This window comes from Notothenia rossii, assembly GCF_949606895.1.
Source record: "Notothenia rossii genome assembly, chromosome: 3".
Lineage (NCBI taxonomy): Eukaryota > Metazoa > Chordata > Actinopteri > Perciformes > Nototheniidae > Notothenia > Notothenia rossii.
Window position 1 is genome coordinate 76,760,126 of NC_136901.1, and position 25,966 is coordinate 76,786,091.

The following is a 25,966-nucleotide window of genomic DNA, read 5'->3' on the forward strand; positions in this document are numbered from 1 at the left end:
GTACAAAAGTAATTAAATTAAAGTTTACCAAGGGCAACATCTTCAATCAAATGGTGGTCTACTTTTCACTTAATAGCTGAATATATAATGTTCTGTAAAATAGAGCGAAACATTTGAAAGGAAATGTTATTATAAAATAGTTAACTCTGTAAGGACTTTTAGTTTTGATTAGGTGTGGGGTAAAACACTATAAATGATAGCAACTGATAGACTGAGAAACCATTAAACATTATCCTGTGTTAAATGTTACCACCCAGCTATTATTTGGGAACAACAATTTTAATGACCACCCTAATTGGACACCCTGTCCCTGTGTATGACAAATACACAAATTAACAAGGTGTTATTTTTATCCAGCTATATGTCGGCCTGTCAACCCCCTCCTCCCCGTTGGGGCATTAGTGTAAACCAGAGAATGTGGTGTAAACATATATGATGAAACAGTGTCAAAGGCATCTTAACAAGTTTTACAATATGTACATTAGTTTATCAAACAGCTTAGTTTGCAGGAAACACAATCCTCAGTCCTTGCATATATATATATATAAAATGATTGGTCGTGCTTTTTACAGTACTACGGCTTCCACAGATGAATTTTTTTAATGGATTTTTTGTCAAAGCACTTCAGATATTCATTGCTATCGGGATGTTAAGAGCATTCAATGGAATATAACAAAAAGTTTATCTTGAGCCGTTTTTTTTAAGATTAAACGATTAACAGCTTGGTCTAGAAAATATATCAGAAAACAGTGAAAAATAAGTAATAATGCTTTGTTTTTTTATTCCAAAATCTATAAATATGCAGTTTAATATGACATTTAACAAAAAAGCAGGAAATGTCCCCATTTTAGACTAAAAACATAATTTCAGCGTGAAAAATTACTTTAAACGACTCATTGATTATCAAAAACAGTTGGCAATTATATATACTTTTGCCGTGCAGTTTTAGTCACATCCAGTTAGTATCTTTGAACATCTTTACTGTACGTATTTCCCTCCAAGCCAAGGTGGCGCGATAGTGACATTAGTCTGTATCTTTGAAAGATTCACATGTGTCCACCACAGACTGCTTAAACCTCATTAACTTTCCTCAAGCAGCAACACCCACGGTCACTGACAGAAAAACAGGCCAAACATGATGCACCTGGTGCTTTACTGGACCGATCAGGCAGCTGCATTTTCTAATTAAAAAATACTTCACAAAGGAATTACAGAGACAGATAAAGGGTCATTATATTATCATTGCCCAACATCACAAGGAGAAAGGACCAACCCTAGTAGTTCTGGGGTAAATAGGGCAAGTAGGTTAACATTAAAAACAACCTACAAAGTACAACCAATACAAAAAAATAGTCTCATACACTGCCTTCCAGTATATACATTTGACTTGGATTTAATTTGCCTTTGATCCACCTTCATTTTATTTTCATTTGCACTATTCCTAACCTTTTTTTAATACACTATTTCGTTTTTGTATACCAAAGCTTTGTTCTGAAACTCTATCTTATTTTCCTACGTGTGTAAATCACTTTATAATGTAGATTTCTAAAAGTTGTCCATAAATAGATTATTTATAATTGTTCATAAACATAGTCAAAGTTTCAGTCTGTGTGCTTCATTAGCACTGAGACCTGCAATCCCAGGAGAGTCTTTGGTGCTCACATCCACGAAGAAATAAAAAATGTCCTCCAGTTTTTGAGTTCACATTGTCTCGTTGTCTCTGTGACTTTCAAAGAGGACTTGCTCGAAGGACGAGGAAGGGACCGGACTGAAAAACTTGGTTGGTTTTGGAGGGTTCTGTTGGTATGGAGCGGGCCGGGGCCATCGCTCGTTGAACTTCACAAAGAACAGAGGGTCCTTGAAGGGCCCGCCAAAGATGATGGCCTGCATCAGGTAGACGAGGGCCACGACCATGAAGCTGATGAGGAAGAAGGGGATGAAGGGCCTGAGGTGGTCCCAGGCCACCATGACCCCGTAGCCCAGGCCCCCCAGCTGGGTCTGCTTCCCCGTGTGAGAGGTGTGGCGAGAGGAGTCCGGGGCCAGGGTACGATCGTGGGACTCGCCATCCGAGTTTGAAGAGGACGGACTGGGGACATCGAGGGACCCCATGAGTTACAAGTCAATACTGAGCAGTTCCTTTGCTCTTACACTGAGATCTTTGAAAATGCTGTCCTGCACACATCAGGTGTTAGGCCTCACACAATCTCCAGTGGAGAGGTTTCCCGAAAGCAGACTCTGGTTCCTCCGATGAATCTGGTGCTACATTCCTCCCGACAAATGATTCCTCTGTAAACATGAGATAAAATCCGACTGGTCTTTTCCACCCCACAGTTTTACTCGAAAGATCTGGTGAGCTGGAGTTGAATGTTGCTGCTTCTTAGCTCGCCTGAGAGAGAAATCGAGAGTAAATGCCGAACAGCGGGGGAGCCCTAAATAGATATGACACCTAATGACAGAGCGAGGGAGAGAGAGAGGGACGGAGGGATTGGGGGGGGGGGGTTTGGTCGTCTGAAATTTAAGGAAGGTGCGTGCATGAGTGTGTGTTACTTACCGACATTACACACATTCAATGACTAACACTGACATTTGCACACACAGCTGTGGTTAAGGAACTAAAGGACTGCAGTTTACTGCAGCTCTAATAATACTACACTGTGGCAGGTGCATCTATAGGACATAAACTAAAGACTTTACACATCTTATCAGGGCCAGAGTGCCGGTTTAGATTTACTGGGTTCATGAGTCCTGGCAATGTACCTTTGCCTCTATACTATTTTTTATTTTTTTATTTTGCCTATATAGAAATATATTTCCCAACATCAATGGGGAAAACATTCTTAGCAATGCAAGAAATAACACCATTTTCAAGGTACACTGTATAGGCCGAGTGTGAAACCTAAAGGATATGTTGAAATGTTTGTCTTAAAGCAATACTCACATGTCCTCTACATTTCAGGAGGTATTTGTTATTGTTGCTAATATCCAAACTATATGAAGAAAATATATAAATGGTTGGGTTGTTTGATCTACTTGTTGCAGTTCAGCAATCCATTTTCTGTGAACACAAAAAATATTCTCATCTTTTACATCCAGAATAGAAAAGAAAATGTGTCCATTGTATCAAGTGTTAAAAGTTGTCGAGTGAAGAAAGTAATGAATGCTTGGTCATATTTTTGAACTTCTCTTCTCATTATTTGAAAAAAGAGGGACAAAGGGAATACCCATGTTTATATTCATCAAAGCTATTTGAAGGGCAACGACATTGATTGACCCAGCCCTGATTCTTTGTTCCCATTTTTGTAAAACCAAATCCTTCCTTTCAAAATTGATCAAAATTGCAGAGACAGAAACAAATCTTGAAATATATGTGAAGTCTCATTAGAAACCATATATGGAGTCATGGATTAATTACTTTCATAACTCAGAAAATAATGTGCATAATAATTGATCACATTTAAGTTTATCTTCTGGATCAGCTTCTCAAAGACCTTCAATGGTTATAATTGCAGAATATAAAAAAGCACCCGTTGGTAATTCACGAGGAAATGGGGATGACCCACAGAATAATAGCTTCTTTCTGAGTCACACACTGACTAACATCAAACTTTCTCACTGACCTGCGACTACAGCCCTCGTGATCCAGCAGCTGCTTCTCAATCTTGGTGGGATGAATTTCACATGTGTTGCATAACTGGAATCAGCAAGACACTTTCACATCGTGGTACAACCCTCGCGTGTTTCTGCAACATGTCATAACCCTGGTAAACACGCACACAAACACGCACTCTTCCCTGCCAGCATTTGAAACGAGAGACAACAGCAAAGCCGAGAACGTCGACACTTAAGTTCTTAAACTGTGCTGCGGTGTTGGAAAGTTAATTGGCTTTACGCAGACACATGATACAGTTAGATTAATGTGTTTGAGAGTTAAAAAGAAAATGTGATGACAGAAAAGACTTCACTACAGATAACATCTTCACTATTAGAGCATCCTTAATGGAGAACATTGGTGTTAGAGGATGAATATCTCATAGTGTCATGTTTGTGCGTTTGCCTTAACAAGAGTGAGGGGATATGATTACCTTCCTCTTTTATTAGACACGTTTATCACAGCACTCCTTCCTCACCACACAGCCACATAAATAACACCGTGCAAAATCTTGTCTAAGAAAAGATCTTTATTTATAAAAACAGTATTACCAGTTACATACTTTACTGAAAAAAGCAACTTCTCAGAGCCAAGGCCGGTATGAATGGTACATCATTTTACATGGATAGGCAAAATTACAAATATACTGTGTGGAGAGTAAAAAACGAAACAAAACAAAGATGTTTGGTCTCTTTTGCCTCAACAAGAACTCAGGGGGAAACTGGGACTAAAACACATTGCATAATTCTCTCACCCACCACTCCCATACATACAAACCCGAAATAAAAAACAAACAAACCTGACATAAAAGTGGAAAAAATACAACAACAAAAAAAGTAAAAACAAATGGATTATAGACCAAAATGTGCTTTTGTCCACCTCCCTAATTAAATTAAACATCAGTATATCTCCCAGATCTGTCTTTTAAAACTCGAGTCTCCTCCAAGGGGATTAGTGTCCCATATGTTTTCTTTTGTAAAATGGCACATCAAGAATGCCAATATGAACAGATATATTGATAAAATAAGAAAGCAGTGGTTTCTTTGAAATGTTAAGAGGAAATCATTAGTCCAGAGAGAACCTCCTGATGCGTTTGTTCCTTTCTAAATAATGAATAAACTAGGTATGGTAAGTTGTGTCTATAGCGTGAATATTTTACAGTAGAGCCAGGAATGTTTTCTGAAGCAGGATGTCAAAAATGTTTTAGTGGCTTGGTAGAGTATGATGTTACCAGCTTGTCATTTCAGAGTCAAGTCTGTACTGCTCTCGTCAGCTGAATCCAGACTGAAAATCCAAGACAGCGGCTAAAATTGTACGTTTTTAGTTTGAAATGAAGGTTTGAAGAGTCAGCTGGTACATTAAGCCAAACAAAGCTTTGTAACAGGAGTAGAAGCACACCTTGAAAAACAGACAACATGAACAGATGAATTATCAACACATGGTCTTATGGGTCTGGTCCGTGCACACGCACACAAAACACACTCGCTCCAAGGTCCATATTTCCACACACGCACACACACACACACACACACACGGCCACAGGCTTATTGTATGACAAATATACACACACCTGCCCTTTTCTGGTCTACACCTGTGCTCATCCCAACCGAGAGAAAATAACTCTAGACAGGAAAATAACTCCCTATAAACATTCTCAATCTACAGGTCGGCCCAAAGCTCCCAACGGTCCCAGTGAAAGGACGATTTAAATTAATGAGCCAAAACTAATGCAGTCATCCCATTTTTCTTTTTATATACAGTATATACCCTACATTACTCTACGTACAAAGTCATCATCAGGATGCGGGTGTTGGCAGGACAACATTTACCGAAATGTTGGCGATAGCAAGAAAAGAATAAAAACAAGCAAGAGGACAACACCGAAATTAAATGATTGTCAACAAAGGTGATTGCCTTTACAGGAGAATTATAATTTAAAATGTCATATACTTCTGCTGCTACAATTGAATGCGTTTGTAAAAAGTAGTTGTATGGTTCTGTACGGTGTGTTGCATGAAACGTTTTGCCTGCAACACGGCCACTTTTCTTTGGATGCCAACCCTTATATTCTGATCCCATCTGTGTAGTGATAGAGAAAGAGAGGAGGGGAGGGGAGGGGGGGAGACGAGAGGGAGAGAGACTGTGCATCTGGATCTTCTCTCTTCAGTAGCAGTGGTAGGGCAGGGACGGCCCCGTCTGGGTGATGCACACTATCAATTTTTCTGGAGGAGCAAATAACGTCAATTAGAATAAAAAATTAAAGCTGGTCATTTACAGGATAAACATGGAGGCACAACAGAGACTTATGTTTTAACAATCTAACATTTAATTAAAACAAGTTCAACTCAAGTTTGGTTTCCCCTGTTAATTGGTTGTAATTGTAATCAAGTTTCATAGCCAGCTATCCAAGCCTTGCCTGATGAAAACACAATCATCCTATTACATTGGTTCAAATGTGTATAAATGATCTCTTACCAGCTATGTACTACATTGTGATCAGAATAACTCAAAAGAAAACCAAATTAAATATTTTACAATTTGTGAAAAATAACAAATAATCAAAGACGTTACTTTAGAGTAACCTCTCCAATATTAAATAATACAAAATTAAAGCTGACATGAAGTTACTACCCATTTCAATCTGTATGTTGTTGTAATACCCTGCAGAGCCACAAGAGCTCACTGAGGAAAGATTCTTCAGTCCTGGGAGTAATAGCAACATCTATTCAATTAAGGGCAATGGTACCATAAACCTGAAGGGGTGTGGCTATTTAAAAATCACTTCGGTGTAAAGCTATCCGAAAAATATAGTGTTAATAAAAAGAAAGGTAACCCTGCACGCTGGTTCAATGCCACAAAGGTTCATTATTGACTGTGTTCAGAGTCTACTTGGATTAATGTTGTTATCAATAAACCCATGTGGCATAGAGCAACATGTGAACAACACTGATGGTACTATACAAAGTTAAAAACAACAGAACTTGGGACAAAGATCACAAGAGTGAACATATTTGTTGCAACGGTTACAAAGCTGTTTTAAGGAATGTTTTCTTGACATTGTGTAACTGTAATATTTCTAACACTAGCTTTGGTATCAACGACAAGTTCTGGTATTGTGACGGCACTACTGAACTTATAACAGTTTGAAATCTAAGGGATTCAAGTCTTAAAAAAGGACTGCATGGAATACAATGCATAAGGAGTACCTTGCAGCATACTACCAGCATGTACAGGTCACATAGGGGCATCATAAAGTTAAAAAACATGACAGTAAGCTGCTTCAGTACACCATGGAGACAGGTTTCACTGAGGGTCCGGTGTTATCAGACAGAGGAACAGAGCTCAGAGTCCATGCAGGACGAGAGGTGAGTTGGACATACCATGCTGTTACATGCAGAGGGGGTAGAGGGGAGGTGGGAGGGCTAACCATCGTAGGAGTCCAACAGGGGCAAGGACCCCTTTCTGCCCCCATACACCCCTCGCTGAGAGACGACCAGAGAGAAAGAGAAAGGAAGTGAGTGAGAAAAGAAAATGTCAGTAAATGTGAGTTTTTTTGAAAGGCAACTGCCAAAGGAAAGATTCAAAGGGGAAATGGGTTGGGTGTTCTGAAGTGGGGTTTGTGTTAGATACTGATCCAAGGTCTGTGTACAGTAGATGGGGGTCTATACAACCCCCAGTACGCATGTAATAAACACAAGCAAAGCAATGCACTGATGCGGGAAGCAGTGAAACCTTTTTTTAGCCAACTTGGTTAATTTTGGTTACTGCAAAGTCAGACAAACCCACAAACCAATTTAGGAGTCAGCTGACCCGTAAACCAGACCATTTCTGTGCAAAGAGTCTGCTGGCTTTTAAAAAAAGAGCAAATATAGCTTCTGTTCCCCATCAAAAAGGAACGTCTGGCACTAAGATAAAGCGGTCAAATATTTTAAATATAGGGTAAACTGTTTTTAGGTAGGCCTTTTTTTTTTATACGGCTCAAATATGTTCTGCTGCTGCCTCCTTCAACGGCAGCACATTGCATTGTTTCTGTGGTCGTACTGACTATGGATATGTAGGATAATTACCTCACATAACCCCACTTCAAAAACATCCAAACTATCCCTATAAAGTCAGGACATATTCATAATGGTGCAGGAGATCAGGAGTTAGTGAAGTTAAGTGAGCAATCCAACCTGAGCAGACTTGTGTATTTGCGTGAGAAAGATTTAAGGTACCGGTAAAGTGTCTGTGGTTTCATCCAGAGTGTGTCTCCTCTCCCTCTGGTCCAGTGTAGAGTACGCCTCTGAGGAAACGATGAGAACGAGAAGGAAATCATACAACGTCTCGTCGTGATCTTGATGTTTTTATTGACAAAGACAGTGATGATAAATACTAACCAGGGCCGAGGTCATTTAGAGGAATCATGTCCCTCTTTTCCCCTAAGAGGAAACAAACCAGAGTCACGAATCAAACTAAACTTTCTTCTCAAGTTAAGAAGTGTGGAATTTGAGCGCAGTGAACATGTTAAACCGTGAACTATTTCCTAACACCGACCCCTGTCCAGCAGTGGCATGGTGCTGTCTTCATAGGTGCCGTTGGCCCGGGTGCTCGGCCCGTTGGTGGCGCTGAGGTTAACCATGAAGTCCGTCTTCTTCCAGCCGTCCTTCTCCAGAGGCTTGCGGAGCTCCTTGTGCGCCCAGACGAGCTGCAGCACCTGGCCGGCCCCCCGCACCTCCCGCTCCGAGCGCTTTCTGCAGGACGCACAGAGACGTTCACACATTGAGCAAAGTGTTGGCTTTATATCTTGGCACGGTTGTCTTCAACAGCCAGTTCAGGCATTTTCACAAAGAGCTATTTAACATCGGAAATGTGTGATCAACAAATCATTTTATTCAAATCCATCTTTGACTGAGGTTATTATCTAATCAGTCAACAAAAAAAAAAAAACAGTTTTCTTTCAAGTCTCAGCTTTGTTAAAGAATCATTCAAATGTTTGTTTGCAATAACATTGAGGTATGGGCATTGATTTTGTGATACACTGCTCAAGTATCTGTCTTGCTATCATAAAAGCATCGTTGTATATTAAAGATGAAATGTTGGGTTTGCAATAAGCTGCATCCTGAATTCTCTATGTTCTACTTACTCTATTCTTAGCTTATTTACAGGCACACTCACCCGTCCTTGTTGATGAGCACCAGCCTCTCGATGCCCTGTGAGGTTCGGAGAGTCTTTGCTGCCTCCACGCTGTTGCCTAGCACCTCAGTGAGCGTGCTCAGTACAGACACCACCGTCTCCTCCGATAGAGTTCGCCCCGACTGACTCTGGCCTCCGGGCAGGTTGGCCACGAGGTGAGGCACGGCGTGCAAACCTAAAGAACACATGCAGCGAGGTGAGAAAAAAAAGCATCTGGAGTAATACCAATGCAAACATCCAAAAATTATAGTCACACATCGTTTATAGTATTAGGAATACATCTAAACAAAATGCTGCAGGAAGTCCTGAAACACAAACGAGTCGGCATGTTTGCACTTTTGTTTTCCTCCTCTCAAAGTCAATGGTCTTCGATGAGATGCCTGATAAATAAGTATGTTTTAAGCACAGCTTTTGCCCACAGAACAAGGGGCAATACAGACTTCAAGGTTGGAGGACCAAAGAGAAGTGCAAGCTATATTCCATTAGAACAACAGAGTATTTTGTAACTCATTTCGTGGCACAATACACATCCATACCGAGCAGTTGGCAGTTGCGGTTGTCGATGGAGAGGTTCCTCAGAGCTCCGGACATTGCCCGCACCACGCGGTCGTTGCCATGAGCCAGCAGCTCCGCTATCATGGGGAGACCCTTCTCCAGACGCACTGTGGCCCTGATGTAGCGACCATACTGAAAACAAATGGAGAAATGTATATCTTTTACATTGACAGCACACATTCCAGTAACTTCATGGACCTTTCCTACAACTAACTAATCATATTTGCTTCGACAGAACAAAAATAAATCAGATTACTTTTCTGTGTTACTGTTACTAAAAAAAAAATCCCTAAAGCATTGATTCAGTTTGCTGAAAAAACTAAAAGATACTTACAGTCCACCGGCCGGCACACAGGTTCTGGATGGCCCCAGCTGCAGCCTCGAGCACCGAGGGGTTCTTGCTCTCTCTGAGCAGCGATGTGTAAACACGGACCACCTCTGGTTGATACAACAGCTCGTAACCTGACACCAACAGAGAGAGGGGTGTTGGTTTAACATTAGTGCTGACCACATACAGTGGGGCAAAAAAGTATTTAGTCAGCCACCAATTGTGCAAGTTCTCCCACTTAAAAAGATGAGAGGCCTGTAATTTTCATCCTAGGTACACCTCAACTATGAGACAAAATGAGAAAAAAAAAAAAATCCAGAAAATCACATTGTCTGATTTTTAAAGAGTTTATTTGCAAATTATGGTGGAAAATAAGTATTTGGTCAATAACAAAAGTTAATCTCAATACTTTGTTATATACCCTTTGTTGGCAATGACAGAGGTCAAACGTTTTCTGTAAGTCTTCACAAGGTTTTCACACTGTTGCTGGTATTTTGGCCCATTCCTCCATGCAGATCTCCTCTAGAGCGGTGATGTTTTGGGGCTGTCGCTGGGTAACACGGACTTTCAACTCCCTCCAAAGATTTTCTATGGGGTTGAGATCTGGAGACTGGCTAGGCCACTCCAGGACCTTGAAATGCTTCTTACGAAGCCACTCCTTCGTTGCCCGGGCGGTGTGTTTGGGATCATTGTCATGCTGAAAGACCCAGGCATGTTTCATCTTCAATGCCCTTGCTGATGGAAGGAGGTTGTCACTCAAAATCTCAGGATACATGGCCCCATTCATTCTTTCCTTTACACGGATCAGTCGTCCTGGTCCCTTTGCAGAAAAACAGCCCCAAAGCATGATGTTTCCACCCCCATGTTTCACAGTAGGTATGGTGTTCTTTGGATGCAACTCAGCATTCTTTCTCCTCCAAACACGTCTAGTTGAGTTTTTACCAAAAAGTTCTATTTTGGTTTCATCTGACCATATGACATTCTCCCAATCCTCTTCTGGATCATCTAAATGCTCTCTAGCAAACTTCAGATGGGCCTGGACATGTACTGGCTTAAGCAGGGGGACACGTCTGGCACTGCAGGATTTGAGTCCCTGGCGGCGTAGTGTGTTACTGATGGTAGCCTTTGTTACTTTGGTCCCAGCTCTCTGCAGGTCATTGACTAGGTCCCCCCGTGTGGTTCTGGGATTTTTGCTCACCGTTCTTGTGATCATTTTGACCCCACGGGGTGAGATCTTGCGTGGAGCCCCAGATCGAGGGAGATTATCAGTGGTCTTGTATGTCTTCCCTTTTCTAATAATTGCTCCCACAGTTGATTTCTTCACACCAAGCTGCTTACCTATTGCAGATTCAGTCTTCCCAGCCTGGTGCAGGTCTACAATTTTGTTTCTGGTGTCCTTTGACAGCTCTTTGGTCTTGGTCATAGTGGAGTTTGGAGTGTGACTGTTTGAGGTTGTGGACAGGTGTCTTTTATACTGATAACGAGTTCAAACAGGTGCCATTAATACAGTTAACAAGTGGAGGACAGAGGAGGCTCTTAAAGAAGAAGTTACAGGTCTGTGAGAGCCAGAAATCTTGTTTGTTTGTAGGTGACCAAATACTTATTTTACCGAGGAATTTACCAATTAATTCATAAAAAATCCTACAGTGTGATTTCCTGGATTCTTTCCCCCCATTCTGTCACTCATAGTTTTTAATTCCTACCAGCCCAAACTGTTTATCTGCGTGACTGTAAACACACATTTTGGGATGAGACTTGTATTATCTTAAAGAATGATCCCTTATTTATCTGATCAATTATAAAATGCTTTGAAGGGAAAGAGAAACGATACCTTTGGCAGGTGTTGTCCTCTTTGGAATGTCGACCACATCTCCGCTCCCATCCTCTCCATCCTTCTTTCCTGCAGCAAGAAGTTAGATTTAAAAAAAAAAAAGGGAGAACATGAAAGATTGATTTTGTCTGCAGCTGGTTGAGATAGCATTCGGTTATCCTCATTCCTTTACTCTGGCTCATTAGTATAGGGAATACAACCATGCAACCAGTGGAACAAGCACTGTGAACATGCAACGTTGTTTACGTGACATCAGGTGATCATGCTTATGAACGGGATGTGAAATCCGATTTATTCGACATTCTCAATACAAACAAGTACTATTTTCCATAAGTGAAATGAGGGATGACAGAGTGGTCAATACTTTCAAAAGTTTGCCAACACCAAGAGGAGAATCTTACCTTTTGAAAACCACTCATCTAAATACAGCAAAGAGAGAGGAGGTGAAGTGAAGGAGGGCAGGAAGAAAGATGGGGAGGAAGGAGGAAGAGGAGGAGTAGGGGGGAAAGAGTTGTAGAGTTTGAAAAACAGCCACAGGTGCTTCCACCACCAACAAGCTCAAAGCCACCAGCAACACAACCACTTTTTCAACACCAAATGGACACAATGCAACACTCAGCTGTCTCACACTGACCTTTGCCCTTTCGAGAGCCGAAGCAGCCCCCTTTGTTGGCAGGGACCGGCCCCTGGTTAACGGGCGCGGTCTCTGCGTAACGTTCGCAGCCAGGAACTTCACGATGAACGTGATAGGAAAGGTTCCTCAGGAGGCAGACACAGTTCTCCACCAGCTGCAGGGCGAGAAGAGAAGATCAAAATGGAGACAGAAGTAGAGAGCAGGGCGGGAACACCTGTCAAAACTGAAGTGAACGGGTACCTTGTTATCCACATCTTTGCGGTTTATCTGTGACTGGACAACATACATAAGAGAATCCACCAATCCTGTGCATTCCCGCAATTTTCGCCGGGCCTCGCTGCGCTCTGAACTCACATTCCTGCCAGACAGAGAGAGAATTGTAAGCACATAATTGCATGCTTTCCATTCAAAATAGCTATTTTTCCTTCTTTGACTTTTAATCCATTGAACCCTTTGCATACCTAAGGCAGCCGGCAGTGTTGGTCAGGGCGGTCTCCCACTCCAGATGGCGAGGCTTGCAGCTCTCCTCCCCCCCGTGGCTCGCTCGTTCCCAGCCGGAGTGAGGAACGACCACCTCGTCGGCAAGGGCGTGCAGGGCGTGGTCCACGATCTCCATCTTTACCGAGTCGTGGGACGAGAGGTTCCACAATGTGCCTGGGACGAAATAATAAACCTTATTACCCTCACCGCAATGAAAAAAAGAGTAGGTGGCCCTTCAAATAATTAATAATAATAACTTAAGTGAATCAGGGCTAAAGTCATTCCTTAAAAAACTCCATATTATTAACACTTTAATTTTTTTATCCAGAGTTCAAAATGGCACGAAATGGGTTAGTGCCATAGGTCAGTGCCAATAGGAAAACCAATGAATTCACTTAAAGCGACTTCTCTTATGTTCTCTTGCTCATGTTTATTATTGCTTTGCAATACATTTTCTTATTCGATAAGATGTTGGAATAATCGGTAAAATACTCATCGCTATAATAATCAATAGCTGTAGTCATGATAAAACCTTTAGTCTCATCCATGTTTAATAACTCCTTGCTACAACTCATAACAAAGTCAATAATAAACAACAGAATTGATCTACTCTGGCGTCACATGATGCGTTACCTGTGATCGTGTCGGTGAGGTCCTGGTCGTGGGTTTTCCTCAGTAACCGGACCAGAGCGGGCACCCCATCGCAGTTCTTGATGGCGATCTTGTTCTCTTGGTCCCTCCCAAATGAAATGTTCTTTAGTGCTCCACAGGCCGAGTGGTGCACATCCTTAGTTGGGTGATCGAGCAGCGACACCAAGGACGGGATGCCCTTCAGGCGCCGCACCTCTGACTTAACCTAGACACACACAAGCAATATAAATCAAGCTGCCATATAGACACAATGCAAAAAACAGAATTCCATTATTTAATTGTTTTAAACAGACCATTGGTTAAGTGACTTATCAGAGGTTGCCACACATTTATTAGATTTAAGCACCGAGTCATCCATGGGTTTTTCCTCAGATCAAATAACAGCCATTTCTTGCTCACCTTATCATTTTTGAATGTGAGGTGCTGCAGGAATGCGGCAGCGTTGATCTTGACGGGGTCCAGGCGGTAGTTCAACATGGCAATGACCTCCGGCAGCTCCGGCTGTCTCCATGTACCAGGCGGACCCTTCCTCAGCGTGCTGTCCAGTGAAGCCATGCTGCCCCTCTCCATCGTCATGGGAACGCCCCAGGCATAGGGGTCAACTCCAACGACGTCACCGTCCAAAGTATCCTCACAGCTCCTGCATGTGGCAGATGGGAATAAACAGAGAAACATTTGTCAGGCGAGTCGCTAGAAACATATTCAGAGTTTAACACTATCTCAAAGCAAGGCAAGGCACTTTTAGCACATTTCTCACTTTCTTTACAGATTCAAGCATTGAAATAAAAGCAAACAGGCAGTAGATTACTGAGTTAAACAATAAAACGGGAAAGAAAAATCAAACTAACATTTAATTTTGACTATAATTTTTTTTTTTAAAGCATTACAAGCAATAGTAAAAGGTAGGTCTAAAGTAGAGCTGGCCTCATATTACTCACATACATGGAGTGATTATAAAACAATCAGGTTTTGCTTTTGTGTTTTACCTCAGTCTTCTTCTGTCCATAGCAGCGGGGCCGCGACCCAGGCCTGGCATGGTGCCGTAGCCCCCGGGGTGCATGGGTGGGGGCCCCATGCCGTAGTCATCATATCCCACGCTGCGCTGGTCGTCCTCCAGGCCGTAGTGGCTGTGGCCGTATCGCACCTCCAGCGCCGAGCCCAGGGCCCTCATCCCCCGGCTCACCTGGGGCTGCGCTGCGTACGGGTCCAGCTGCTGGCGGCTGGGGGCCCGGTAGCCCGAGTCCAGGGTCCGGTAGCCGTCAACTGGCCTGGGGGAAGAAGGGGGTGAGGAGTGGTTAAGTGAGACTGTATTTAATAACCATGTTTTTGATGAAGAACAACAACAATAACAACAGGGAAATATGCTTTGTGTCCACTCATAAAATAAATGTACTGTATGGCTTGAAGAAAATAATTCCCGAACAAATAAATCATTCAGAGCACCATGTTCAGGGGTCTTATACCTGTAGCGCTCGTCCATGTGCGAGCCCCTGCTCAGGCTGGTGTATGCCTCTGATGGCGGGCCCCCCCGGTACTCGTCATATCCCCCTACAGGGGCGTAGTGGTAGTTTCTGGGCACTGTGGCTGTGGGGTAGTCTGACGGGACAGCCTGCCTGTAGGAGCGGTCCAGTGTGGCGCTGTAACCCCCCATCCCAGACACCGACAAGCCCCCGTCAATCGACATGGAGTCAGAGGGCAGGACTGTGCGTGAGATTGGCTTCTTCATCTGCAGGAGAGCAACATGAGAACTGTATCAAAGTATGTTTAATTGCACAATATGATATGCCATGCCACTTGGGGTCTCTCAAAATAATAAAGAAAAACTATTTTGGGAGCGTCATGAAGTTGTGAAGGAACATCGTGCCATCATGCAGTCAGCTTGTCACCTAATAAAGGTCTTGTTGTTTTAAACATGTTAACATTTCGTTTGACTCATACTTTTTAGGGTTTGAGTATCATCAGGTGATGCAACATCCCTTAGATGCGTAGCTTAACTTACAACAAATTCAGCCGCAATAAAAAAAAGGGTTACATTTTGTGAACTTGAGCCACACAAGCCTTTGTAGGCAAAGCCTGATGACCGCAGTGATAGTTCCATAATCACTTACGCCATTATCCTGCCGCCGTGTGGTTCCCTCGTCAGAAAAGACTGAGTGCACTTCCTGTGAGTCATCTTCTGGTGTGTAGCTCTCGTCGAGCGCGCCGTGTGCAGGGTCCACCATTCTGTACTGTATATGCAAAAGTTCATTTTAATCATTGGCTCTTTTAAGTCACTCGCTCTTACTGCTATAAAGACAAATATACATTTTCATGAAAAACTACACAAAAACACAAACCTGTGTGCCGTTTATGTACGAGTCAATCAGTTTGAGTCGTTCTATGTCTGCATCACCTAAACGCCCGTTCTGGTAGGGAAGGGAAAGAGACGTGAAATTAAAATAAGAAATAAATATCTTACAGTTTAGCTGAGACCACGTAATAAAGTGAGGTCAAGGCATGATTCACAGTAGCCAGCGCTGTCTACTTTCTTACAACCTCCCAGATGATATTACTGCTGCTGAAGCACATTCACTGCTGACCAAACTGTCCCTGCATGTTTATGGTCTGTGAATCACTGCCAGACATGAGGGAGGACATTTTGGAGCACAGCCACTCATCCTCACACCCTACTTCATCCTGCTGTATTCCGTTACATAACCAATGACTGTCACACTGTATAACTTGGAGGCTTTCAACCTAACCCTGAGTGACACTCATGCAACACGACCGCCTCAGCTATCAGCAACAGCCTCCAGCTGAATTACATGTGAACAATGCAATGGGGATACTTTGAAAATCTATCCCCAGCAGGGAAAGACTGTGTTACTACTACCCTGAGTTACTTTCAGTTTCAGCATTTCTTTCATACTACCGACGGTCATGACTGTAACGGTTTGAGTATTTTTGCTTTACAATCACGGTCCAGTACACACGGTATGGAGATTGTTGCACATAATGCATAACTAAAGCTCACAGATGCAGGAGCTGTCGAGCGGTACACTGTCACATTGTGTATGAGAAGACGAAAGTGCGTTTCTTCCCAGTTTACCATTCCCTGCTTTACACATTTCCAACAGATAAATGTTTCAGTGATTTGAATGTTTAATATGGTCAAGGAGAAACTGAATGAAACACACTTAATGCACAACTTTTATGTTCTATTTTACTTGTAATTTCATTGCTTAATTGCTGCTTTTTTTGGGGGGGAAGTGTTTGTGCTGAGTAATATAGTAGTCTCTCTTCAATACAAATTAACATGAATGCATTTCCTCTGCCGCTACTGAACTCTGACCATAACCTTGTCTCCTAAACCATGGTTTACTGTGTTCGGTTGCATTGACACTACAAACTATTACAATTAAAAACTACGTTATGAACCTTATCAAACACTGACTTTCTCTTTTTACTTGCAGTATGTCATACTGCACTTTACATAATGTCCACAAGGAGGCAGGGTTGTTATTAACAAGCAACGGGAAGTGTACTTGTGTAGCAGAAAAGGACACTTCCTCTACAGCTGGACCTTCCTATAATACCTGCTCATTTACCAACTGTTCTTCTCGTCAAGGCCAAAAACTAAGATAGTGTATCTTTAGCCTTCATCTTCCAGTTGCAGCACACTAATCTAAAACTTCCAAGGATTCAAAGAGACACAACATGATCTCTAATCTATGTCACAGAGCCCTTAAGGAAGACAAATATTCAGGAACAGAGTTTAAACTAGTTTACTCTGCATGTCAAATCTAAAAATAAAGTGCTTTAAAAAAAAGTGCTTTAATTGCGCTTCACAAGCCTACAGACACCTAACTGAAGTTTATAAGTCTGTGATTGTCAAGTGTTTTGATAAATACAATGGAAGAAGGATACGGTAGGACCATTTCAAAGTAAAATAACTCTAGGAACTTGTAAAGAGGATTTCTTTGAAAATGTTCTGACATTGTATAGACAACAAAATAAATACAATTGAGAAAATAAACAGCATATGAATTACATCAAGCCCGATCAATGCATATCATTCCTTTGCGCAACCATACAAACATGATAAGCCCTAGTCATTTTATTACACAACTTCATCAAAGAGCTTGCAATATCATTGATGTTCAACCAGCAATTATATGATTTCATGCAAACAAGAATAGTCAGTCTTTAGCAAGAACAACAGAAGCAGTTACATAGCTTGATTAAAACATTTCAAAAAGGAAAGAAACAAAATCCTTCAGGTTGAATGAGAAACCACGAGGGATGCAGGAGTATGCGACACATGCACGACAGATGACCACACGTGATAACGCAACATGCCGGAGCAGAGCGGAGAACAACTGACATTCCTCAGCAGGGGCCGCCGAAAAGTGTGTTTGTGTTTGTCATCCGGTGAGTGACAGCGAAGGCATGCCGGAAATGTGAGGGTGGCCATCTCAGGCATGTTAAAAGAAGTGGAACGATGCGCAGGGATGTGTTTGCAGATGGGGGCTGAGAGACAGACGGACTACAGCCGAGACGTTACATCATGACTCTCACACACACACACACAAACACACACACACACACACACACACAGAGAGAGAGTGGTCGGGCGCTGGTGGAAACGAGGCAGGCGGAGAAGGGATGAATGATGGATGGAGAACATTTGGATGGAGCAAGTGATGATCCATTGATTGGAAGTTGAGTGAAAGAAAATGGAGGATGCAGATGTCAGACTCTGGGTGGCGATGTTTGTTGGGGAGTGTTACCTGTGTGTGAGGGAGGGGGCGACCCAGGGTCGAGGGGCTGGTGGCGGGGAGGCCCACTCTCCTCCTCTCATCCTCCAGCGCCCGGGTCAGCTGTTCAAACTGCACCTCCTGCTCCCTGACCGACTCCAGCAGAGCCGCTGCGCTCTCACACTGCTCCATACACACTACACGGCCCCATGGGAGAGAGCGCGTTACTCACGTCCATAAAGCCTGGTACCGACTATAGCACAGGGAGAGGGTGGCTATGGAAACACAGACACACCTCTCCAAAGAAAGTATAGCAAGATTCGGCAGCTGCTGGATTGTTTTGGGCTGATCAAAAAATAGGAAGGGCTATCAACTAAGGATGCCAGATAGTGGTGTGACATTGGTATTGGCAGATACAAATTATAATAATGGCATGTTTACATGTTATCTGAGTTGAAGTTGTTTTTCTTATTATGCCCAGAGAATGTGTATATTTTATAAAGCATTGCATTTTATGTCTGCATCTGCAAGTGGGCCATCACGATGACAGATGTTTTCTGCAATCAGATGAAAAAGATTTGTGTTGTGATGATCACATTTACTATTACTGCCTGTACTTGGAACGGTCATCGAGGGATTTCACAATGCTTCAAACCCCGTGATTAATAATTACACAACAGTAAAGATGGGTTTCCGGCTAAACCTCAGGCAGGAAACCTTCCCAGACTACGCTGAGCTCTTGTGTTCAAAGTCTGTTCCTTTGAAAACTTGTCATAGTGCAATGACTCATTCATTCATTCATGCTTTTCCCAGCACACAGACGTAAAACGGAGGTTGACTTGCTCAAATGCCATGCTGCCGTTAGCGATACGGTTACATGAGCATGTCAGCACTGAATAAACCTACATTACACAACATGTGTTGAAAGAATCACTGTCAACAATGAAATCATTTCAGGGTGGCACTATGTGAGCATAAAATAAAGTAGAATAATATTAGACTTCTCAACTCGTACTATTAAAAGCATAAATCCCAGGACACATGATACTGTACATTTCACGTCAGACAGTAGACACTGTACGGGACAAAAGCTGTAGCAGGAGGCTAGTGATGGTGGAGGGAGTCTTTGAACCCTGGTTATTGCATTGATCATTAATATTGCAAGCAACAAATTGAACATGATAATATGGAGAGAGTTATTGCAACATTACATCGATCAATACCACCATCCCCAGCATGCAGATCAATAAAGCTATTGCTACTTAGGGCCTTTATGGAGGCGTCCTCTAGGCTTTTCACCCTCTCATACACAACATTAAATACCGTCTTACAGACAAAGAGATTTTGGGATAGATCCTCTGCAGTGTGTGGACTTTGCAAAGCAAAACACTGTTGGCATATTGACAGAAGACTAAACAAAACCTCATGTTCCTTTTATAAAAAGGTGTCTCGCCTGCATGTAAATTGTACATGACATTTATATGGGATAATTGTGGTTTCCATAGCATTGGGAGGATGTTAAAGAATCACCATGGTCCTACATCATAAATTGAACCATTCAAGCGCCAATTTATACTGATCGAGACTTTCAGGGTAAAAAAACAAAGATGACTGTTCAACATAAAGAGGAGAAACAATATATTTTGGAGCCTTACACCAAAAACACAACATTTATTTCCAAGGAGAGTTAAGCACAAACATACTATCAAAGCTCATTGCAGAGAAAATCTGAAATACACACCTTCACCTTGGGCGTGGTTTGGTAGTAGAGGTGAGAGATCACACCAAGGTCAGAGGTTGAGCTCTAGTTGCTCATGAGTAGATGGTCAACGAACCACCAAGCCCAGAAACAGGAGGAATGGACTGCAGAGAGAAAGGGGAGGAAAGAGGGGAAAAGGGAGAAAGAGAGAGAACCGTTTGAGATTGAAAGCCCCTCGGTTGGAAAAACAGCAACTTGGTGAGAATACCGTACAAGCGTGTCAATAGGAGTGTTTGCTTTGTGAGCAGAAAAAAAAAAAAAAAACACAGCACGAGACCGAGGCATACAGTAGCTTCAGCCTTTAGACACACCCTGTATTTACTCAACATTTGGCCTGCGTACGGCAGCAGGCTGTGGGAAGTTGACCAAACCTGCAGCTTTCTCTGGGCCAGAGAACATCGACCGTCAGCATAAAGAGAAAAAAGGATTTTAGAGATAGGAACATTCTTCAACAACCATATGTTCTCTTATCGACTCAATCTTTTATTCTCCTTCTTAATCTTGCATTTTTTTAAAAGTACCCAGCCTTTCATCTTTTCATCTACCTCTGGCCTAGCTCTTTCAGTCCGCTACTCGTGTTCGCTCAACTCAACTGCCTTTTATCCCTCCCCCTACGTCTCTTTGTTATCTTGGCTGGGCTCGGAGAAAAATACATTGTTATAGCCGAGCCAAACAAGTGGAGACTCAGATCCTCTTATCTGTTGATACATTCTTTGCTGTAGCACCCTGGCTCCTCATCGGGCCTGGTTTGAAAGGTGAATAAACACAGGCATCGCCACCCACACACCTGCATGACCGGTTGGACAAGGTAGAGGAGGGGCGACCGAATTTCAGTTTCTAAATGCCTCTCTGTCTCCCAAACATGCACAGATGTAATCTTCGGACAATCCGGTCATAGAGACATTTGGGCTGCAAACAAGGACCTGCATTTATATTTCAGGCAACAGGTGTTTGTGTGCCCGACAGGTAGTGTTAACAAGCACAGGTGTAATAAGACTATGTAGCGATGGTGACGAATGACTCACAGTTTCACCTGCATCAGATTGTGCAAACAAATTAAGAAGGCAGACATGGTGATCGCACTGTTTAACTGATAAGACAGACCATTACAACACCATTTCGCTTGTAAAATGGGGCATGGAGAGGATGTGTCTGATCAATGACAAAGAAAAAATTCCCACACGAATATTACTTGTGGTTTCTCTTGAGGTGTTCCCAGTGTGGGAAAAAAGGGAGAAAAGTAGGAAGGCCTGATGAGAAAACAAGGAGTGGCTGCAGTTTATTTCGCAAGACAAAGGAATTTGTCAGAACCAAAACCAGGATTTGGATGCGGGCTAAGTCTGACTGACAGGAAGACATGATGTCACACACACACACTCCCACTATCCTTTGCTTAGTGGCTGTGGCGCCCCAGAGCTATAACCTCCCACCTGAACAAATCACACACCGCAGTCCTGAGCCACAAATGCCTATATATGGTCATAGCCAGGACAGGGCTGATATTATACCCTACAGAGAGACAGCTAGAGATGAAGAGGCCAAGAGCTGCAAACAAATCAAGCAAGCACAAAGACAGGCAGTGAAATATACAGGAGTGTAAACTGGAGCGTAAGAGGGGGGTAGAGATAAGGAAAGGAGAGCTGAATAAAAGATAAAAGCTAATCTTGCATTCCTAGCATTGTCTCCTGCCAATTCAGCAAAGCAGCCCTCCCACTCATCCGCTGTAAAGCGACCTAAGCAGGACACTGGCTAATAACCTTTAGTGTTCTGTGTTGACCGATAAAGTTTTGTCGAGTCAAGTTCACTGGTCGCAATTACCCAAAGGAATAAACTATTTAAATGCATTTCATCTGGCATCTTTCCTTAATGTTATGCCACATGTAAACACAGACTGCCTCGCTCCTCATGTAATCTCAGTTGGAACAAATAATCATCATATACAGGCTAGTCACTATCGTGTTTCACTAATGAGTGCAACTGTCATTCATGCAAGATGAATTATAAACTGTGATTGATATTTCTTGGCAACTGTACTGGGGAATGTGTGTGTGTGTGTGTGTGTGTGTGTGTGTGTGTGTGTGTGTGTGTGTGTGTGTGTGTGTGTGTGTGTGTGTGTGTGTGTGCGCGCACCACAGTCAGAGGAGAGAATGTGCAGCTGTCAGTCTGGGAGGTTTTTGAAACAATAAGAAGTTTGTGCAAATGAGAGCATAAAGGCAAGTGTGAAAAGAGATGGAGAGCAATAATTAGCATTTGAAACATTTGAGTGCCATTGCATCTGTTTGAATGTGACTGTCGGGGGTCAAGTTAATGTTGCTCTTGACTTATGTTCTCCACACGTCTTCCCCTCTCACAGCTGTAAGTTTGGCCTTGAAAGTCAGCAGTTAGTTTCGTTGAACAATGAAAACAATCAGAGCCGTCCCGTTACCACTCCCTCCCCTCTAACTCACTTCCTGAGAAACAGGATGTTATGGATTGGACATCAGAGATGAGTAAAGGGACAATGCGGCCACTTAAGCTCACCAGAAACCGTCTTCCTCAACAGACCTGCTTCTATGCAATACCACAAGAGCCTATAGGATGTACACTTTAATGAACCACCTTCTGATGTTTAAAAGGAAGTCTTTGCTGTGAGAAATTCCCTATGGTCAATATGCTGATCACAAGACCGCAAACCACTTCCCATTTTGCTTAAATTGTTCTCCATCCAAAGTTTTCAGTTCTGCTATCATGACTTCTCATAAAGTATCCATGTGAATTTGGCAGCATCAACTCATATTCATAATCTTTTAATTAAAGTTATTATATTTAGGTTGTTCCCTAATTTATGAATATTCATACCGGAAATAAGATGTATTAGTCAACTGGCAGGTCAAATCTATTTTGATAACTGATAAGTCATACGATTGAAGCTAAAAGGTTGAAATATTGGCTGGTTTTAAAGTCTTGGATATGAAAAGGTTTGTTTTTTTTCGCTCCCTGTACAATAATTGATTGATTATCTGTAGGTTTTAGGCTGTTTATCAAAGACAGGTTTTTTTTCAATTGTAATAAAGAATAAAATAAATAAATATTAAAACCATACTGATTTGCTTTCTGTCCTAGATATTTTCAAGATCACAAAAGTGTATTTCAGGTAAAGCAATGCAAAAAGGACATTTTAAAATAAGATAATAGAAATGGACCGAACCATGTTGTTGTAAATAAAGATCAGAAGCCTTCCTTTAATAGACATGTTAAATGTACCATCAGCAGCAAACAAAAACAGTGAAAGACGAACATTTCGCTGTCACAAAAATGACGCCAACAAATGGTCAAAAATGTCAAGAATGATGCCTTAAGGTCAACTACATACACATACGCTTCAAACATCTGATCAAGCCCTGACACAACACGAGTCACAGATCAACATCTGATTTTGTGGCCATCAGTCAGCATGAATCACTCAACCCTGTCAGAAGACATCCGAGATCATATGCACACGTAACCAACAATGCAGTCTTTGTTAAGTTAATGAAACTCTGGTTACTTCAATAAGCCCCTACACCTGCCACCAGTAGCAAAGACTCCCACTGAAACAACACATTCACTGTCAAAGAGCACAACTGTTCGTGCATCTCGAGGTCACAGACAGGCTGTTCGCCGATAGCTCAGTGTGATGCCACCGGAGCTGGTTTAAACTGAGCGTGGTTTGTAATGGGATTGAAGCTTTAGCCAGCTAATCCACTTACCTCCCAACACATACACACATGACGTTAACGTGCACGCACGTACATAGACAAACACACAGGCTAGGCCCTTTGTGGATTAACCTACACACCTAAAGGGAGCAGACACAATTACAGTCGGCGTTGGAGCATACATCAACAATCAAACAACGACTTTGAGACAAGTAGTCGAGAACGGCTGATAGCTGTGTGATCAGTCACACATGGTGTTATTAGTGGTGGGACCTGCATCACTTTGAATTAACTACAGCCCTGGCCCAGTGATTCCTACACACATGCTGTACACAACATAAACCACAATACAACTTAAAGACAGTAGAGAATACACTAATTTACACTGAAATGTGTACCTGCATGTAGCACATGTTTACAAGAGAAACAGCTAGTTTGTTCACACTGAAGCTGACAGTTATCCCCACCCAGGCATTTTCCTACCACAACAAGTCCACACATGACCCACCCAACAGGTTCACAAGGACAAACTTAAAAGCCAAGCCCATGAGTGATAGACTCCTACTACTGAGGACCACCACCCTTACACACACTCAAATACACAAAACAGGCTTAAAATTTAAATGCGCTGTCAAACAAGTTTTAGGTTTCCAATAACCTTACTTGGAATATGTATAACGATACAAGTATAATAAATGCTGCTAAAGGAAAAGGCAGCATGCAGAATGGCCCATTTCAGAATAATGCACATTATTGTATAATAGTTGTTCACTTTAATGTTTGCTGCTGAAGGAGGAGGTTATTTCGAATTATAAAATACTGCTGGGTAGTTCAAATATATATATATTTTTAATAGTTAATTATAATTTGTACTATTTTGCAAAATACATATAGCAGTGTAAACCTCTATTTATGTAAACATGGAGTGGAGGATAAGTTAAAAGTACCTTACATTGTAGTTAAACTACTCAATGCTAAATACACTTACAGTTTATCATTTCTTAAAATACACTCTTCTCTTTTGGGCCTCCTTACCAAAGATAAGCGTCTAGTTGTGGAAATCTACTTATCTGCTTAAACTGATAAAACGGTCTGCTTCCGATGTAAAGACGGGCTCTACTTCAGTGCTGTAAACCCGCCTGACCGTCACGTTGTCATGCCACTATATTCCCTGTTGTAAGTCCAAAAAACTGTTAGCATTCCCTTGATCTAGTTAGCAAAACCCCACAGACTGTCGTGAATTGATTTGCTAACGTAATATAGCAAGGTAGGGCATGAGCAAAGAACAGCGTGTTTGCTAAACCACAATAAGACGTGGGTATAAAATTACTCTCATGAACAAAGACCTGGATATTTGAGCGTTGGCTTATTTTTGTGAATCCGCCAATGCCCGGATAAATGTTAATGTTTGGAGGAAATAATTCAGCACAGTTAGCCAGCAAGCTCCCCACTCCGCTCCCGTGTGACCTGGTTTGGCTGTCTAGCTACGTTAGCATCACAATAACCTACATACTGAAAGGCTAGCGTTAGCTTAGCAAACACAGATTAGCCGCAAGTTAGCGTGTGTTTGGCTAAAGGGGCATTTGAAGCAAATTTAGACGGTATTCTCAATTTCATTCAGTGGTATCTAGGTCTCTTGTGTGAATCAGGTGTAACAGTGTGCACGGTAGGCTACGGTGACGCGGGCCTCGGTATGAACTTTTCACGTTAGCATCGTAAGCATCGTGAGCTAACGCTATCTAGGAGAGTCGTGTTGCTGATCTGTCGATGATGTGACCACTCCTTGCCAACGCTGCAGTGCACCCACTATCTGTGAAAAACAGAAAAGAAACACTCGCCCGCCGCTTTATCAATCATCTGGTAACATTTATGAATTAACTCACCTTGCTTGTGGAAAACCTCTGCGGACCCCTTACAGACTATTCCGTTTTTTGTGTTTTTCCCCTCCTTCCCTGGGTTCTGGGTCAAGCTCTTTAAAGACGAAGCGACATCACCGAGTTTTCTATCAAAGAGAGGGCGGGATCAACAATCGGCTTTACCGTAAATACGGCGCAAGTAGAATTCCTCTTCTCATACAGGTGTTTGTCACAAGTTTCCAGAAGGGCGCAGTTATTCAGTATACTGGGAATATAGATAACGCTCACACGAACTTGTATGAGCAAGCATGTGAATATAAAAGACGAGAAGGGGGATTTAAATTCTGCTGCACTAGTAGATAAAATAGGCTTCCTCCCACCACCTCCTCTCTCCTCCCATTTATTTCCGTCTCTCGCTCCCCTCTCCCTCACATTAACACACAAACACACGCACACACACTGATGTCATTTCATTGATTGCCCAAGAACAATAGCCTGAGAGGAAGCTGCATTTCTTAGGGAAGTTCAAAAAACTCATTTCGCATCAACATGAAAACACTTTTGGGCACATTAAACCACCACCAGTTACCATCACATACTCTGCATGTGCCCGGTCAGTAAATAGTTTAATGGTA

At 42.3% G+C, this 25,966-nt stretch overlaps 2 protein-coding genes across 6 annotated transcripts; both read right to left on the reverse strand.

Moving 5' to 3' along the window:
- Positions 1-432: 432 nt before the first annotated feature.
- Positions 433-3,156, reverse strand: LOC307031971 (uncharacterized protein). Its single transcript, XM_079669608.1, has 2 exons — positions 2,939-3,156; positions 433-2,386 (listed from the first exon to the last, which is right to left on the reverse strand). The coding sequence occupies exon 2, from the start codon at positions 2,107-2,109 to the stop codon at positions 1,702-1,704; it is 408 nt and encodes a 135-aa protein (XP_079525734.1). The 5' UTR covers positions 2,110-2,386; positions 2,939-3,156; the 3' UTR covers positions 433-1,701.
- Positions 3,157-4,160: 1,004 nt separating this feature from the next.
- Positions 4,161-25,668, reverse strand: LOC307031970 (catenin delta-1-like). 5 transcript variants are annotated; one of them, XM_079669603.1, is made up of 22 exons: positions 25,359-25,668; positions 19,781-19,902; positions 18,073-18,236; positions 15,640-15,708; positions 15,412-15,531; positions 14,767-15,029; positions 14,290-14,571; positions 13,703-13,943; positions 13,286-13,508; positions 12,634-12,826; positions 12,413-12,530; positions 12,173-12,326; positions 11,940-11,957; positions 11,539-11,607; positions 9,714-9,841; positions 9,361-9,511; positions 8,807-8,999; positions 8,186-8,382; positions 8,029-8,070; positions 7,867-7,934; positions 7,030-7,131; positions 4,161-5,871 (listed from the first exon to the last, which is right to left on the reverse strand). In XM_079669603.1, the coding sequence occupies exons 3-21, from the start codon at positions 18,229-18,231 to the stop codon at positions 7,072-7,074; spliced, it is 2,748 nt and encodes a 915-aa protein (XP_079525729.1). In that variant the 5' UTR covers positions 18,232-18,236; positions 19,781-19,902; positions 25,359-25,668; the 3' UTR covers positions 4,161-5,871; positions 7,030-7,071. The 5 variants fall into 5 exon arrangements, with proteins under 5 accessions (XP_079525729.1, XP_079525730.1, XP_079525731.1 ...); XM_079669604.1 differs by lacking the exon at positions 11,940-11,957; XM_079669605.1 differs by lacking the exon at positions 7,030-7,131.
- Positions 25,669-25,966: the final 298 nt, after the last annotated feature.